This window comes from Triturus cristatus, chromosome 2_1 (assembly GCF_964204655.1).
Source record: "Triturus cristatus chromosome 2_1, aTriCri1.1, whole genome shotgun sequence".
Classification (NCBI taxonomy): Eukaryota; Metazoa; Chordata; class Amphibia; order Caudata; family Salamandridae; genus Triturus; species Triturus cristatus.
In genome coordinates this window covers 996181863-996198495 of record NC_140581.1, presented here as the reverse complement: position 1 = coordinate 996198495, position 16633 = coordinate 996181863, and the positions used below count along the sequence as shown (strand labels likewise).

The 16633-nt window shown below is 47.7% G+C and overlaps 1 protein-coding gene across 2 annotated transcripts in view; it reads left to right on the top strand.

Moving 5' to 3' along the window:
- Positions 1 to 15584, top strand: part of DENND4C (DENN domain containing 4C) — a 1124311-nt gene extending 1108727 nt beyond the window's left edge. For both annotated transcript variants that reach the window (XM_085634595.1, XM_085634603.1), the window contains one exon: positions 10292 to 15584. In XM_085634595.1, the coding sequence (XP_085490721.1) occupies positions 10292 to 10428 (137 nt within the window). In that variant the 3' untranslated portion in view covers positions 10429 to 15584. The remainder of the gene's footprint in view (positions 1 to 10291) is intronic.
- Positions 15585 to 16633: the final 1049 nt, after the last annotated feature.

Sequence of the window (16633 nt, the reverse complement as noted above, 5' to 3'; positions counted from 1 at the left end):
GCCAATGCACAGCTGTCCTCTATGGTTGTTCACTATCAAAACAGATTTTTTGGTGGCAATTACATCTGCCATAGGGTGAGTGAACTACAGGCACGGTCATCACAGCCTCCTTACCTGACAACTTTCCCGGACAAAGTGGTTCTGAGAACTAGGGCATCCTTTTTGCCCAAGGTTGTAACTCCCTTTCATGTGGGACAGTCCGTTACTCTGCCCACTTTCCATGCACTTCCACATCCTTCCAAGGAAGAGGAGCGTCTCCACTGTCTGGACCCAAAAAGAGACTAATTGTTCTACCTTGATCGTACAAAAGAGTTCGTGGATGATCAACTCTTTATAGGATATGTGGGAACAAACTAGGGACGTGCTGTCCAAAAGAGGACCATATCATGCTGGGTTATCTTGTCAAAGAAGCAGTCTTCCGAAGATCTTGGGGCCCATTCAACCACGGCGAATGTAGCCACCACAGCCCTCCAGCGTGCTGTTCCGGTTTCTGACATCTGCCAAGAGGCCACGTGGGCATCTCTGCACACATTTGCCAGACACTATTGCCTGGATTCTCAAGTTCGCAGTGAGGGTCTGTTTTGCCACTCTGTCTTACAGTATTTCCTGATTTAAAGCTTTTCCGCAGTCTCACCTCCGGGAAAGGTATTGCTTGTATTTCTATTTAAAGGTAAAGAATCTGCGGCTAGATGTCTCTATCAGATGGGAAATTACTTACTTTGAGTAATGCCTTAGGTGGTTGAGACATGATCTAGCCGCAGATTCCTTACAGACCCACCCATCCTCCCCGCACTGCGGAATTGCCTTTGTGTTAGGGCTGTTCCCCTTCAGGGCACGAGTTTCTCTTTTTAACACACCATGGTCAGTCACTTCATGGCTCCGTGCTTTCGGCGTGGAAAGTTGTGAAAAGTACTGACATGAGCGCACCTTAGTGGCGGTTATATTGATGACGTGGACATCCTGACGACGTCATGCAGAGTTGACCGACGCTGCCTACCAGCGCGCAGGGGTACTGCTAAGAATCTTCTGGATCCAGCCTGACACCTGGAAGTTCAAAGGTAAGGAATCTGCGGCTAAAGCATGTCTCCACCAGATAAGGCATTACCGAAGGTAAGTAACTTGTCCGTCTCTGTGCCACAGCGCAACAAAGCATTGACAATGATAATTTGATAGACAAAAAACGATTAACGTTTGTAGTGGGAATGGTTTGGGGGACACAGTGGGCTGGGACGAGGCTGGAAGGATCTGCGAAACCCCCACATTCTCCTGTATATCACCATTTGAGATCAATAACAAGAGGCCTGTACCATCACCATGCTGCTCCACTTATCTGAAAGAGACACGTTAGTGATAGATTCCTTACCTTAGAATATCCCCAGGCGTCAGACCGGACCCCGAAAGTTTCGCTTAGCAGTACCCTTGCGCATCAGTAGGTGGCGTCGTGCGTCTCTGCGTCTCTCACTGGCGTCGTAAGCGCCGAGATGACGCCACTGAGAGTACTCAGGCGCCACCCATGCTCGCTGACGTCAGTTCTTTATTTTTCCGCGCCAGCAAGCGCAGATCCGGATTGAGCACGTACCTTAGTCACTTTTTGAGTACTGTTTTGAGACTTTTTGTCTCCTCTCTTTTCTCCTGGTGCAGGTAGGGATGCCCGGCTTTAAGTCCTGTGGGGCCTGTCGCCGGAATATGGCGGTGGCGGACACAAGTTTGGAGCTACATTCTGAGATTAGATCCTGATGTGGTATTCCTCCATGGGACCCACTTCCTCCCTTAGGACCACTTTCGTAGGAAACGTAGGTCATATTAAAATTAATACCGGGCTCCTGTGACCTTGAAGTCTGCAGGTGTGGGAAAACAAATGTATTATGAAATGTAGGCAGTCGACAGCCGCTAAATAGAAGAGGAAGCCAGAGGTATTGAGAGACTGTCACAATAGTCCAGGCAACTCAAGAGTATTTTTCTCTTAATAGAGAGATCGAGGTTTCACTGAATATGGCCTGGGACCCCTGCAAAGTGTCCATAAGAGGAACAATTATGGGAATGGAAATAGAAAGAACCTGAGAAAGAGGAGTATTAAAAAAAAAAAGACTTCAACTGCTTGGAGCGCCCAGATAAGATGAGCTCAACTAAGAGAACACAGCAACAGTTAGCAATCCTAAGGGGTCAACTAATAAGCCTCAAAAAGCCTCTGGCAGGTAAAAGCCTTGCTTAAAGGAAAACAAACGTTTTACGATATAAGGGATAAGGTGTGAACTCTCCTGGCATAGATATTACGACAATAAGCGCACACATACATCGTTACAATCTGAAAGAAACACGTTAGTTAGATTCCTCACCTTAGAATACCCCCAGGCGTCAGACTGGATCCGGAAGATTTTTTGTCAGCAATACCCCTTGCGCGTCTCTAGGCGTCGTCTGCGGCTCCGAGTCCGTCGTCGGCGTCGTGCGCCAGAATGTCGTCGTCGGAGTACTTAGACACCGCCCTCGCGCGCTGACGTCAGTTCTTCTTATTTCCGCGCCAGTAAGCGCCGATCCGGGAGAGCTACCCCTTTAGTCAATTTTTGACTAACTTTTTTGACTCTTTTTGGTCATTTCTCGACTCTGGTGCCGGTAGGATGCCTGGTTTCAAGGCCTGCGACGACTGTCACCAACTGATGTCTGTGACCGATCATCACCGCCGGTGCCTGTACTGCTTGGGCCTCGACCACGACGCGGCGTCGTGCTCCGATTGTATGTCCCTGACCTCGAAAGCTAGGCAGGGAGCGGTCCCGCAAGCTTCTCGAGCTTCGCCACTCGGCTCCGCGCCACTCTCGATCCCGGTCCAGGAGGAGGTCCAAGGATCGGTCGCGGAGCCGCACTCGACATCGTCACTCGTCTGGCTCGAAGTCTTCGGGTAAGTCGAGGCACTCCAAGAAGTCCAAGAGGTGACACCGCGCTTCGGACTCCCCTCGCCGGTCGCGCGACTCGGCCGAGGGTCCGGGTGGTTCCACCCCCGCGGCTCCGCAGGCGCCGCGCAAGTCCCCATACCTGACGGTCCCTGGGACTGACGCGACGCCGGCGGAGGTCAGTGCCTTCCTTTCAGCCATGAGGAGCCTGGCCCTGCCGTCGACGCCCGCTGGCGCGCCTTCGGGCCCCGCGGACTCGACTGGGCGACCTCGCGTGCCGGCGGCTCCGGCCCCGGCGGCGTTGGAGGCTACGGCCCCGACGCCGCAGGTCCCCGAGGGGCCCGAGCCTGGGCCCCCGTCGTTACGCCTCCTCCGCCGGCGCCGACACCGATACCACCCCCGATGCCTGCTCCGGTCGACGTCGATCCCCGGTTCAGCCCCTGTCCGGTCCCGACGCCGATGCGGCGCCACCCGACGCCGCATCCAACGCCGCTAGAGACACATATTGTCTATCGACCGGCTCCGATCATTCCTCCTGTTTACCAGGAACCGGATGACGGGGGCGACTGGGAGGGGTCTGATGACCCTATGGCCCTTCAGAGCCAACTTGCACAGGACTGGGCAGATGAACTGGGGGAGGCCAGTGGGTTGGATACCTCACCGGACACTGGATTCATCTCTCCTCCGACTGTGGCTTCGGAGGAGGGTGCAGCTTTTTCTGTGGTGCTGCGCAAGGCGGCCGAAGCCCTTGGGCTTGAGCTGCCTGCCGTGGCTGTGAGGACTAACATCCTCACTGAGGTGCTTCAGTCTGCCGCATGCTCCACTGAGCCTCAGCTGCCATTCAATGAGGCCCTCACTGACGTTCTGCAGGGCACCTGGTCCAAGCCTATCACAGTCCCTCCTGTGGATAGGAACGTTGCCAGGCGCCACCGCCCTGCTCCGGGCGACCCCAGTTTTCTGTCCCAACACCCCACCCCCGAGAGTCTGGTTATCCAGGCCTCTACCTCCCAATCCTCCTTCCCGTCCGCTCCTCCGGACCGGGATTCCAAGAGACTGGAACAGTTTGGTAAGAAGCTGTTCTCTTCGCTCAGTTTGGGCCTGCGGTCTTTGAACACCGCCTGTCTCTTGGACAGTTATTCCCACTCTCTGTGGGATGCGGTGGAGGACGTGCTGCCACTGTGCCCGGAGGAGGCCCGGGCGCGGCTTTCCTCGGCCCTGGCCGATGGGAGAGATGCAGCGCGCCATGCAATCCGATGTGGGCTTGACACTACGGACTCGCTGGTTAGGGCGATTTCTACCACGGTGGCGCTTCGACGTCACGCCTGGCTGCGGTCCACGTCTTTTTCAGGGGATGTCCAGAGCACCCTCATGGACATGCCTTTTGATGGCGCTCGCCTTTTTGGTGAGAAAGCGGACAGTGCGCTGGCTCGCTTCAAGGACTCCCGGGCTACGGCCACGTCCTTGAGCCTCTCGGCCCCGCGGCCACAAACTTCCGCTTTTCGCTCCTTTCGTGGCCAAGGAAGGGGCACCTCCTCCGAGGCGGTACTGGAGGACGACGCGGTCAGTCCACAGCCACCCCGGCAGCATCCGCCACAAAGCCTTACTAGTCCGAGCTTTCAGGCCCATTCCACGCCAGTGGGCGGCAGAGTTCGCCATCACCTGCTCCACTAGCGTTCCATCACGTCGGACAGGTGAGTGCTGCAGATCGTCCGAAGGGGCTACTCCCTCCCCTTCGAGACGACCCCTCCAGCCATGCCACCGCAGCACCACCGTATCTCGGGGGATCATTGGACTCTTCTCCACGAGGAAGTTTCGGCCCTCTTGGCCAAGGGGGCCGTCGAGCGCGTTCCGAGCCCAGAAGTAGGTTGTGGTTGTTATTCCCACTACTTTCTGGTTCCCAAGAAGGGCAAAGGGGGCCTACGCCCTATCTTGAACCTCCGGAACGTCAATGCCTTGCTCCGAAAGGAACGGTTCAAAATGTTAACTTTGGCTCAGGTTCTAGCTGCCCTCGACCCTGGAGACTGGATGGTAGCGTTGGACTTGCAGGACGCATATTTCCACATCCCCGTCCTGCCAGCCCACCGGCGTTACCTGCGGTTCACGGTGGGTCAGGAGCACTTTCAGTTCACTGTGCTCCCCTTCGGCCTTACCAGTGCCCCTCGGGTGTTCACGAAAGTGATGGCGGTGGTCGCGGCTCATCTGCGCAGATCAGGGGTTCCAGTCTTCCCCTATCTCGACGACTGGTTGTTGAACGCGGGCTCGCCCCAGGCAGTCGTCTCCCACCTCCAGACTACGGCGGATCTCCTGCATTTGCTGGGGTTTTCCATCAACGTGCCGAAGTCACACCTGAGCCCCTCTCAGAAGCTCCTCTTCATCGGAGCGGTTCTCGATTCGGCGCAGTTCTGGGTTCATCCCCCGGAACAGCGGGTCCGGGATATACAGGCCCTGATTCCCATCTTTCGGCCTCTATCCTGGGTTTCGGTCAGGCTAGTGTTGCGGCTTCTGGAGCTGATGGCCTCCTGCATCCTACTAGTGCATCACGCCAGGCGGCGCATGTGGGCTCTGCAGTGGGACCTGAAGTTTCAGTGGGCCCAGCATCACGGCAACCTGTCCGACCATATCTTGATCTTGAAGGGCACTGCACAGCAGTTGCAGTGGTGGCTCACGGACCGCGATTGGGTCACGGGCAAGAGCCTCTCCCTACCCCTACCGGAGCATGTCGTAGTGACGGATGCGTCCCTCCTGGGCTGGGGTGGCCATATGGGAGAGGCGGAGATCAGAGGCCTCTGGTCTCCGGCGGAGTCTCGCCTCCACATCAACTTGTTGGAGCTGAGAGCGATCCGACTTGCACTGAAAGCCTTCCTTCCCTCTGTCCGGGGAAGTGTCGTGCAGGTGTTCACGGACAACACCACCGCCATGTGGTATTGAAACAAACAGGGCGGGGTGGGGTCGTGGACCCTTTGTCAGGAAGGAGGCTCTGCGCCTCTGGACATGGCTGGAACACCAGGGCATCACCCTGGTGGTTCAACATCTGGCGGGCTCTCTGAACACCAGAGCAGACGAACTCAGCCGCCGGTGCATGATGGATCACGAATGGCGTCTGAACTCCGAGGTGGCGCAAGGTCTCTTTCAGCAGTGGGGAAAGCCTTGGTTAGATCTATTCGCCACCGACGAGAACGCGCAATGTCAGCAGTTCTGCACGTTGGAATTTCCAAGGCGGCACTCGCTCTGCGACGCGTTTCGTCGCGAGTGGAGTTGCGGTCTGTTGTACTCCTTTCCGCCTATACCACTTCTGCCCAGAGTGCTGAAGAAGATCAGGCGCGACCGGGCCCAAGTCATCTTGGTGGCTCCGGATTGGGCACGAAGGTACTGGTATCCCGAGCTACTCAGTATGTTGACCGATCCTCCGATACGTCTGCCCCTTCGGTAGGATCTTCTGTCGCAGCAGCAGGGGACGGTCCTCCACCCGAACCTGTCCAGCCTCCACCTCCATGCGTGGAGATTGAGCGGAGGCAGTTGATGCCATTTGACTTGCCTCCTGAAGTCTGTGATATCATTCTGGCAGCCAGGCATCCCTCCACAAAGACGGTATACGCCTGCCGGTGGAACAAATTTGTGGCATGGTGCACAGCAAAGGCTGTGGATCCCCTTTCCGCCCCTCTGTCTGAGGTTCTCATCTTTCTTCTTTCTTTGGCCCGGCAGGGCTCTGCCCTGGGCACCTTGAAAGGTTATCTTGCTGCCCTCTCTGCCTTCTTACAGCTTCCTGATCAGCCCTCTCTTTTCAAGTCCCCTGTAGTGTCACGCTTTCTTAAAGGCATTACTCACATGTTCCCTCCTGTCCCTTTCGTAATGCCTCAGTGGGACTTGAATCTTGTCTTAACATTCCTGATGTGCGCTCCCTTTGAGCCTCTTCACAATTGTCCTCTTCGTCTTCTAACTCTTAAGACTGCTTTCCTGGTAGCCATCACCTCGGCTAGACGGGTGAGTGAGCTCCAGGCTCTATCGTCCAAGCCTCCTTTTCTATCTGTTCATCCGGACAAGGTTGTCCTTCGGCCTCGTCCTTCCTTTCTACTGAAAGTGGTGACCCCCTTTCATCTTGGGCAATCTGTCACCTTGCCCACCTTCTTTCCGCCTCCGCATCCTTCCAAAGAGGAAGAGCGGCTCCACCGTCTGGACCCAAAACGTGCGCTCTCCTTTTATTTGGACCGCACAAAACAGTTCCGAGTGGATGACCAGCTTTTCGTTGGCTACGTGGGTGCAAAGAAGGGAAAAGCTGTGCACAAACGGACCATCTCCCGGTGGGTCGTTTTGTGTATAAAAATCTGTTATTCCTTGGCGAAAAAGGACCCTCCTGTTGGGCTGCGAGCCCATTCTACTCGGGCCACAGCGGCTACTACTGCTTTGGGACGGGGAGTCCCTTTGCAGGACATCAGTCAGGCGGCGACGTGGGCTTCACTGCACACGTTTGCCAGGCACTATTGCCTAGACAGCCAAGTCCGGAGGGATGGCTTCTTTGGCCGTTCTGTCCTCCGGGAATTTCTGGTGTGATCTTGGTTCGCAGACCCACCACCGGGGTTGGTATTGCTTGGGTATCTATTCTAAGGTGAGGAATCTAACTAACGTGTTTCTTTCAGATGAACAAGTTACTTACCTTCGGTAACGATGTATCTCTGTAAGAAACATTAGTTAGTTAGATTCCTCACCGACCCACCCATCCTCCCCGTTCTGCGAACTGACATCTAGGGTTAAGGCTATCCCTTTCAGGGCCCTAGAATTTTTTGGCACCAGTGTCGGTCTCTGGCATGGCTCTGCGTTCCTGGCGCGGAAGGCTATGTACAAGAACTGACGTTAGCGCGCGAGGGTGGCGTCTAAGTACTCAGACGTCATTCCTGCCGACGACGGACGCGGAGCCGCAGACGACGCCTAGCGACACGCAAGGGGTATTGCTGACGAAAAATCTTCCGGATCCAGTCTGACGCCTGGGGATATTCTAAGGTGAGGAATCTAACTAACTAATGTTTCATACAGATACATCGTTACCGAAGGTAAGTAACTTGTTCTTTAAGTAGCCAGATGTCTACTGGGCTACTAGAGAGAGGGATAAACCAGCTGCAATTACAGAATACTTTCAGCAGCTTTACTGCAGGCGGGATACAAGGGCAAGGAGGTAAATGATTGTCCATGCCTGTGCACTATGTGGCCTTAATAACGAAGGCACTTAAAGCCATGACTCTCACAAGCAGAGCACTACGCAACATAGGCCCCGCCTACCTCAACAGCTGCATACCCTTCCACCAAACTGTCAGACTCCACCGATCAGCCCGACTCTCACCATAGCAAATACCCTGCATACACAAATGAAGAGCCGGAGGTCGCCGCGTCTTGTACATCTCCCTCAAAGCAGGGAACGACCTCCCACAACACATCAGATCCTTCCCGTCTTGCATTCCTCAAGAAACTGAGGGACCTGGCTCTTCAAATAATCTCCAGGGAGACCACCACCTCCTCACCTGCGAAACGCATTAATACCCTCACGGGGGTGGTAAGTGCGCTATGCAAATCTACGTAACCCAACAGAACCGTGGAAAAGACCCCAGAGCCAGATGAATTATCTGTCACATTTTATAAGTCTTCATTCCCACTTTTTTCCTCAGTTTGTCCGTCAGCCTCTACCTGGGGAAATGTTTTTCTTTCAAAGCTGATGTTGGTACCTTTTAAACCTGTTAATTCCTTTGATTTAAAGAACCTAGGAGAGAAAATTACCTTCGTATTTGTGTTATCAACCTGAATCGTCAAAGAAGTAAATCAGGCTCACTAGTGATAGTATCTCTCAGCGAGCATCTAAGATTTATTCTAAAGATAGTGGTGGTGTTTCAGCTAAATCACAGTACCTTTCAATGAATCTGTAAAACCCCCTGTCTAGTGCGCTAGAAAATGCCATTAAAAACTTGGATTTGAATAGGCCTATCAAATAACTATGATGAGCAAACAAACATGCTGGTTTGTGCAAAGCAAAAAAGGCACGTGGTGGGAAATTCAGACGCAGAAAATATGCCTTATGGACTGCCTATTTGCTTACATCAAAACTACGCTCCAGTTACCCGGCTATGTAGCAGCTCACTCCATGGGAGACAAGGCCTCCCACAACCACTATTTTTCTTGCTAATAGTTCAAGTCATGAGATCTCTCAAGTAAACATTTCCTTTAAGATCTGTAGAGATCTCTTCTGCCACTACCATTTACTGGAAAGCAAAGCCTTTACATGTACAGAATGCAGTGTAAAAACAATGTTTGATGTCACATAGGACAACAGCTGTGCTAATAGTCCTGAGGCCCATTCAGTCTTAACTTTCTCTCAGTGCATTGATTTATTCCTTCTGTGCCAGCTCCGATGAACTTATAACCAGGGCCACTGGAATTGAGTGGCAGCCATGAGTGGATCAAATTATGCTGCAGGATAGACTAAATTATGCAGCAAGAAAAGCCAAATTATGCAACATAACGCAGCATATTTTGCCATAGTATTACTTCATAATTTTGTAAATTTTTTTCACGTCACCACTTATTAGTTCCGGGTTAACATCCAAATTCAGTAATAATCAACAAAAAGATGACCAGTCAACCCATTTGGCTAGAGCCACAACTTTGCGACAAAACGTGACACTGTGATTTCAGTAACATTTGATCTGTTTGAGCTAGAAACATTTTTTAAATTAAAATCTGCAGATTGAGCAGAAGATTATGGCTCATGGGGCAGATCCCTAACTATTCGAAAATCGCAGTTGCCGCAGAATCACATAATTCCTGTAGCCCTGCTTATTACAACTACGCATGACAAACTAGGATAGCATAAGCCGCCATAAATGCAGATCTGCAGAAAGTAATGTTTATTACCGTTATTGAGGTGAGGAGAGCAACTTAACTCACTTTTAGTGAGTCTTATCCACTCGCCGCAATCAACAATGGTAATAAATACCATATTACACTCTGTGTATTTTTAAATGAGAGAGAGAGAGAGAGAGAGAGAGAGAGAGAGAGAGAGAGAGAGAGAGAGAGTGAGAGTATAGTATGCGATTGTATGTATATTTGTAAATATATTTGTGTGTCTATATATATATATAGAGAGAGAGAGAGAGAGATAGATATATATTGAGAGATTGCTAGGCAATATTTCTTGAAAGATAGCCCATGTTACAGGTTTAACTTCGGGGAATGTAAAATAAAAAGAATGTGTGTCTATAGAAGATGCTCAAGATCCCAGTGCTGAAAGAAATATATTAACAGGTAAGTAACTTAATTTTTTTGCACACTATCACTGCGTTGTGTCGTCTGTTTTATTACGGCGTTATCTGTTTATCATGTGGGAGGTTGGTAAATTGAAACCTGATTCTTTTGTCCACCCGCAGAGGCCTTTGACAGTGAATACCGGATTGCATACAAAGGACTACCCACAGAATGGCTCAGTAAAATGCGGAAGATTGACGGCCCCCCTAGCATCAACGTGGAGTGGTGTAGGAAACTGTTTGGGGCCCCCCTTATCTGAGCTCCGACAGGACACTGTGGAACGTGCTGCTTTAAACAAATGGATGCTGGGCAGTCAGTGTGGGTAAACGGGAAATGTGTCAAAAAGCTGGATTCAGCCGGTCATCGGTAGCCCATGGCAATCTCTTGGGAGTATTGAGGACTGTCTGCATATTGCTGTTAACCTTGTAATGGCATGAAGTGTCATAGAGTTCATTCACCCTGTAACTCTTCCTGCCTCTTGACAGCAATTCTCGAACTTCCTCCCGGTACGGGAATCTGGAAATAATGCCGTTTAAGCACTTTTTAAACCGTCCATGTGTAATTAAGGATTGCATAAGCATGCCTGCATCATCCTTAGAAGGGAAGAACATATTGTAAAAAATGAATATGAAACAAACCGTCACTAAAGATATATATCTGTGTATGCATATTATGAACACTGGCATTGAAAAGGCCTCCAGAGTGGAAATGGCATCCACATTTCTAAACTAGCAGAAGAAATTAATGACAGAAGTGGTAGCTCGGTGTCTAACCTAAATTATAACACTGTTGCCTGTTTCTAGCTTTCCCTTTTGTTGTTTTTAAGGTAAATCAGTTTTATCTCTTGAAATAAACAAATCTTTAACCCTCAGCACTAAGAGCTGGAGATGCCTCCTCTGCTCACCGAAGGATGCAAGGGGTTGCCTAAACAATAAGGCGATGTTCTCTCCTGAGGTGTCCTCCATCCTCAAGTTGGGCAGATTTCCTGAATCATTAAAGCTAAATACAATACATTTATAGACGCCTTGTTAAGATGTAGTGGGGAAAATACATCACTTGGGGATTTGTCATGAAATATATTCACTCTTGTAAAGTACTCAACAGCAAATGAAGGAACATAGTTTTACCTAGCTTGTGTAAACTGCTCATAGACCATGTTTGCCTAATACTTGGTTTGAGATAATGGGTGGTACGGGTTTGTTAAAGACATCATTTGACTGCAGATTAAGAACCAGCAATGTTTGACATGCTGTATGTACTTCGGCTGAAAATAGCACACAAACTGACACGAGTATGAGGAAGTAGTAGCTTGTTTTTTTTTTTTGAGGGGGTGGGGGAAGAGTTGCGTTCGTTCTGTATAGTACTACACTACTTTATACTTTTTGTCTACTATTGTTCATATCATGATTTCTAAAATATTTAACCACTAGAAAATGGCTGGATTTGAAAGTGTGCCTCAGTCCTCTTTAACACCAGCAGCTGTACCATAACATGGTCTTTTACTGTGAGGCCTACGTCTGCTTACACAGGCATCCGATTGGGGACCGAATGATGTTCTATTATACGTTTTTTTTTCTGACAAGTGTACAGCAGCCTGGTGTTTTGCAGTTCATGTAACCAATATCAGAAATTCTGACCCTGTATTGAGGGTTGGTTTTAAAAATTTGCTTTGCGAAGCTTGAGAATTACTTTGCACTGAGGGCTCAGTGTTTAGCTTTTTGTAAAGGAAGAGGCATCAGCTTGTCGTGTGAGTGTTTAGCAAGTGTATTAGTGTGAATTAGGATAGGTAAGGGTCGTTTTCCGAAATGGCCATCAAATTTGCTTCCAGTTTGTTCTTGTTTTTATGACCTACCATGTCTCTACTTTTTGACGAACCTATTCCGATTGACTTATCTTCACTACATTTTAGGGAAAAGGGCAAATATCTCATAAGACAGGAGGAATTCTGCTGTAAGAAAGTTTGCTCATTCCATTATGGTGGTAATAGTACTGATAACAAGTACGCCTTGACACGTCCATGAATACCATCAGCAAAATATTGCCATGCCTTTCAGCACACATTTCCTCTCCATTTAATCTGGTCTGTGACACTTTATTTGTGACACAAGTAAGTCCTAGTTCTTAGAAAAATGTGTCACTTCAGAGACGGAGAGCATCCAACTCAAGTGTATAGGTATGTGGCAATGTCCTTCTGTGCAAGTTTACGAATAGTGCTGTTAATGGAAGTATTTTGACCTTCACACATCTATGAAATGCATTTGCTCTCAAGCTCTAAAAGATTGAACCATACAACCTTGAGTTTGCTTGCAATGTGAACTTGTTACATATAGAAGTTGTAGTGCACTTTAAGGGGAGCAATAACAGGACAGTCTTACAATGAGACAAAACTTACTTTTCTTTGTATTCATGTGTTTTGTTTTACCAGCTTTTCTTATAAGCACTGAGCAGCCCATTTGCCTTTTAACCAGCTCATACTGGTCGTGCTTATAATTGAGGGAATGGCGGCACATGTCAACTCAGGGGGGATACATTACTGGGTGTTTTTCGAACATGCCTTTATGGGATCGCATGGTATTGGTGCATTGAAAGATACCATACAATTCGAACCAGTATGCTAATTTGATAGTAATTCTGATTATTCAGGAGCATATTGATGCCTTACTTTATTATTAGTGCCTTAACTCTTTCACGTGCGATCTCTTACATTGTTGGAAATAGTTTACATCAATTCTGTGAGTATTCCAGTTGCTCTCAATTACAATCCACATTTTTATGATCTTTGTGAAGCTGCGGCCTTTAATAAGCTGCCTCAGAAAGAGTCCGCTTATGTGAGATTGGGTAGGTGAAACTTAAAGGTTAGTGGCAGTCCAGTCTGGAATCCACTGGTATGCGACTGATATCATTGCCTGAATGCCATATAGCAACTTGTTGTGTATGGTATTTGGAATCATTTTAGTCACATGGTCAATTAGTTTTGTAAATAAGTATCATAGTAGGAACCCTTACCTCCGTCTTGGTTTATTGCATTTACAGCAGCCAAGGAACATATGTTTCTGTAATAGCATTACTTTTTGTATTCTTATTCGAGTGCTGTATGCTACTGGTGACCAGCAGTGCAGTCTCTGCAGCTTAATGCCGTTGTGACAATCTAGAAAACTGTTGCAGTATGGAATCACAGATGTCTTAGTTGGATAATCCTCATGTTTTACGATGGCCACGAAAGCAAGGCAGGGTGTATACCTTGAAGTTGTATATATTTTAGCCACCTCAGTCTCTTCCATCTTTTGAACGAGCAATTGCATTTCAGCAACACTGGAAATTTGTGTCTTTTATGTACATGGGAGTTTGAGGTAGATGGTATGAAAGTAAGGTAATCTTTACGTAGAGACTGAGACACCATGTCTCTTCAGCATCATCGTCGTCTTTGGCTCTTGAAATGGGAGGTTTATGTGAAATGATTTGGATCCAAAAGCTGCTTAACACAGTTAGATGTCCTTCTGAGGCTGTGAGATTCCCACCAATAAACCTTCAAGATGGAATGGGAAATGTAAGATGTGCTACAGCATGTAGTGATGATATTGGTCTGGAGTAGTGTTCAGTTTGCTTATTTAATATCCTAAACTCATGGTCATAGAGATTTCCACTAATTCTTGCCCTGGTTGTGGGAGCGATCTTGCACTGTGTGTGTATATCATTACAGATTCCGACAAGGACAGCTGTTTTCGTAGTGGTCATTTCAGTGTCCAGAGTAAAATCTAGGTGGTCAGGGTCACAAGAGTGAATTAGTCACCTGGACCCAATTTCCAAAGATTGTGTTTTAAGATAAAATAGTTCCACACACTCATAACACTTTTTCATCCTTGTTACCCTTCCACTTTATAACAGTTTTTATATCTAATCCAGAAATTAGCCTTACAATTCTTTATTTGCAGAAATTAGGAAGTGGGCAACGATGGGTTTCCAGTTGTAAGTGGAAGTTGTACGTACATAAATCTGAGTGGCTAAGTGTTGTGTGCAGAAACCCCTGTGTTCGATTCCACTGTGAGGAAGGAAGTTGCCCTGGAGCATCTGAGAGGGATAGCCGTTCATTGGATCTGCCTGATCATCATTGAATATTTGTCCTGGGTCATTGTTGGACTACCAAGATAATGACACTGGATATCGAAAATAGATCTTGCTTATGCCAATTCCTGCTGTTGTAGTCTTCTTTTCAGCCAATAAATTGAATGCATCTTTCAGTAATCTTTGCACATGGAGTGGAGCAGGTAGATATCCCTTCAAGGCTTATGGAGTTTGTTCTTCAAAACATGGACCAAATGAGTATGCATTTGTATAACTTTCTGTGTGTACCTACCGGGTTATTTCAGTGGGATGGTACAGGAGCAGAACTGTTAAGCTTTCCACAATGCATTTTAGTGTCTTTGTAATTGATATTCCCTTCGTTTGGTTTAGAATTGATTTTTTTCTTTTTTTTTACTTTCTGAATGTATTATGTGCAACAGTCTGGTATTCCCAAATGTTTCTATAGCGGTGTTTGTTTTTAATGCATTTGAAGTCCTTGTGTACAGCAGACTGATTCTAGGTCTTCAGTGAGATGTGATGTAATTATTGTAAATGAATTTATAATAAGACTGTGCACTACTAACTCTCCTTCCCTTTTACTAGATCGTAATGGTTTACTACTACCCACAGATTTTTAGTAATGGATATTTTCTGGTATTTACATGGTAGTAAAATATATTTTTATAGCGACCACGTTTAAAAATGATTTCAACGTTTATATAGACGTCTCTGACATGCCTGTCTACTATATTACAGACTGATTCTTCTATCAGCAATATGATAAATTAATGTTCAATTCATTAAAACGCATCATATTTTGTAATACACTCAAAATATTACAGATAAGACTTTTTATTGAATTGAATCATCAAGGTGCCTTAATTTGTCTGCCTTTTTTCATGTGGCCTTTACAAGTGAATACCATAAACATGATTTTACTAGCTGTTTTTGTGGGTTTGATAACCACAAAAGTGTAATAAACATTGTTTCACCGTTTGCACTTTTCTACGGTGCAAATAAAAGGGATTGTATTTCTTTTTCCTGTAAGCACAATGAGCTCCTTCCAGGAGATGGAAGAAAAGAATACTGGCAGTGATTGGGGATAAGAGGAAGTGGTAGGAATGTATTCCATTGTCCCATTTGCACTGGTTTCGAGACTGTATGAACTGTTTGAAAACTGCACATGTTTACTATGCTTTTACTGTTAACAAATTTTATTGTCTGTTTTTGTACATTCAAAGCAATTGTTTATCCATTTTCAAAGGGAGCTTTTTTGGCATCAGAATTTTGTATAGAAATATATAGAATATTAAGAAACGCTTAAAGTATTTCTTTAAATAAAATTTGAACAGATATTTCTGTGTGCTTCTTTCTCTGTCAATTGAGTGTACTTTAGAAAACCGCAAAAATAAAAAAATATATAAAGAGCTGTTGCCAGTCAATAGTATCAAACCGTCTTTGCTGCATGGAAGGGATAACTTACAGATAGCACTTATCAACAGTTTGCGATAAATTTGCTGGTCCGTACGTTGTTGTCGGTATGTTATCAAGGAGTGGTCAATATGTTGTGAGAGTTTGTCTTTTAGTTCATAAGCCACCTGTATTCCAGAATTACAAGAGTTTATCTCTAAAACAAAAACAGAGTTTGTTTCCTTGTTAATCCAGTTTCTGTATTGAAGATATCAGTCTGGAAACTATTGTGTTTTTCAATGTGGCTCTACTACAAGCACCAGATTCGGCCTGTATTGGCTTATTCCATGACAAAGGGGCCGATTGTTATGTCAGTGGGACCGACAATGACAGCACGTCGGTGTCGGTCCCACTGACATCTTTAACTGCGGTCAGACCGCCTTACTACGATAACGGTCGATCTGACCACATTGCCGCAGGGACCAACCGACAGCTTCCGACTGGCTCAAGAAGCCTGTCAGGTGGTCGGTCGGATCGCATTCCCGACAGTGGGGGCGGCGCCTTCTCAGGCACCACTGTGGGGATTACAATCCATCTTTCCGCCAGCCAATTCAGGTTGGTTCTTCCTATGTTAAAAGACTGGAGGAAAGGCTTTTTTGTGTCCCCCCTAGGAGGGCCCCTGACCCCCTTTGGCCCTCCGCTATGGGCCCTGGGGGGCACCAGTGGTGCCCCCTAAACATCCCTGCATCCTGTGGCAAGCACTGCATGGTGCCTGCCACAGGGTGCAGGGATGTTTGTAAACATGCCTCTTTGCATTGGGGCTTGTGCCATGGCCCTTTTCTGGGCCGCAGCACCAGCCTCAATGCAAAGAGGCATGTTTCCAACTGCCTCCACAGCGGTCGGATCCTAATTTGGCGGGCGGGACCACTGACTACCTGTCGGTCGGTCCCTTCCCGCAACAATTGCAGTCAGACGCTCGTCCAACTGCCATT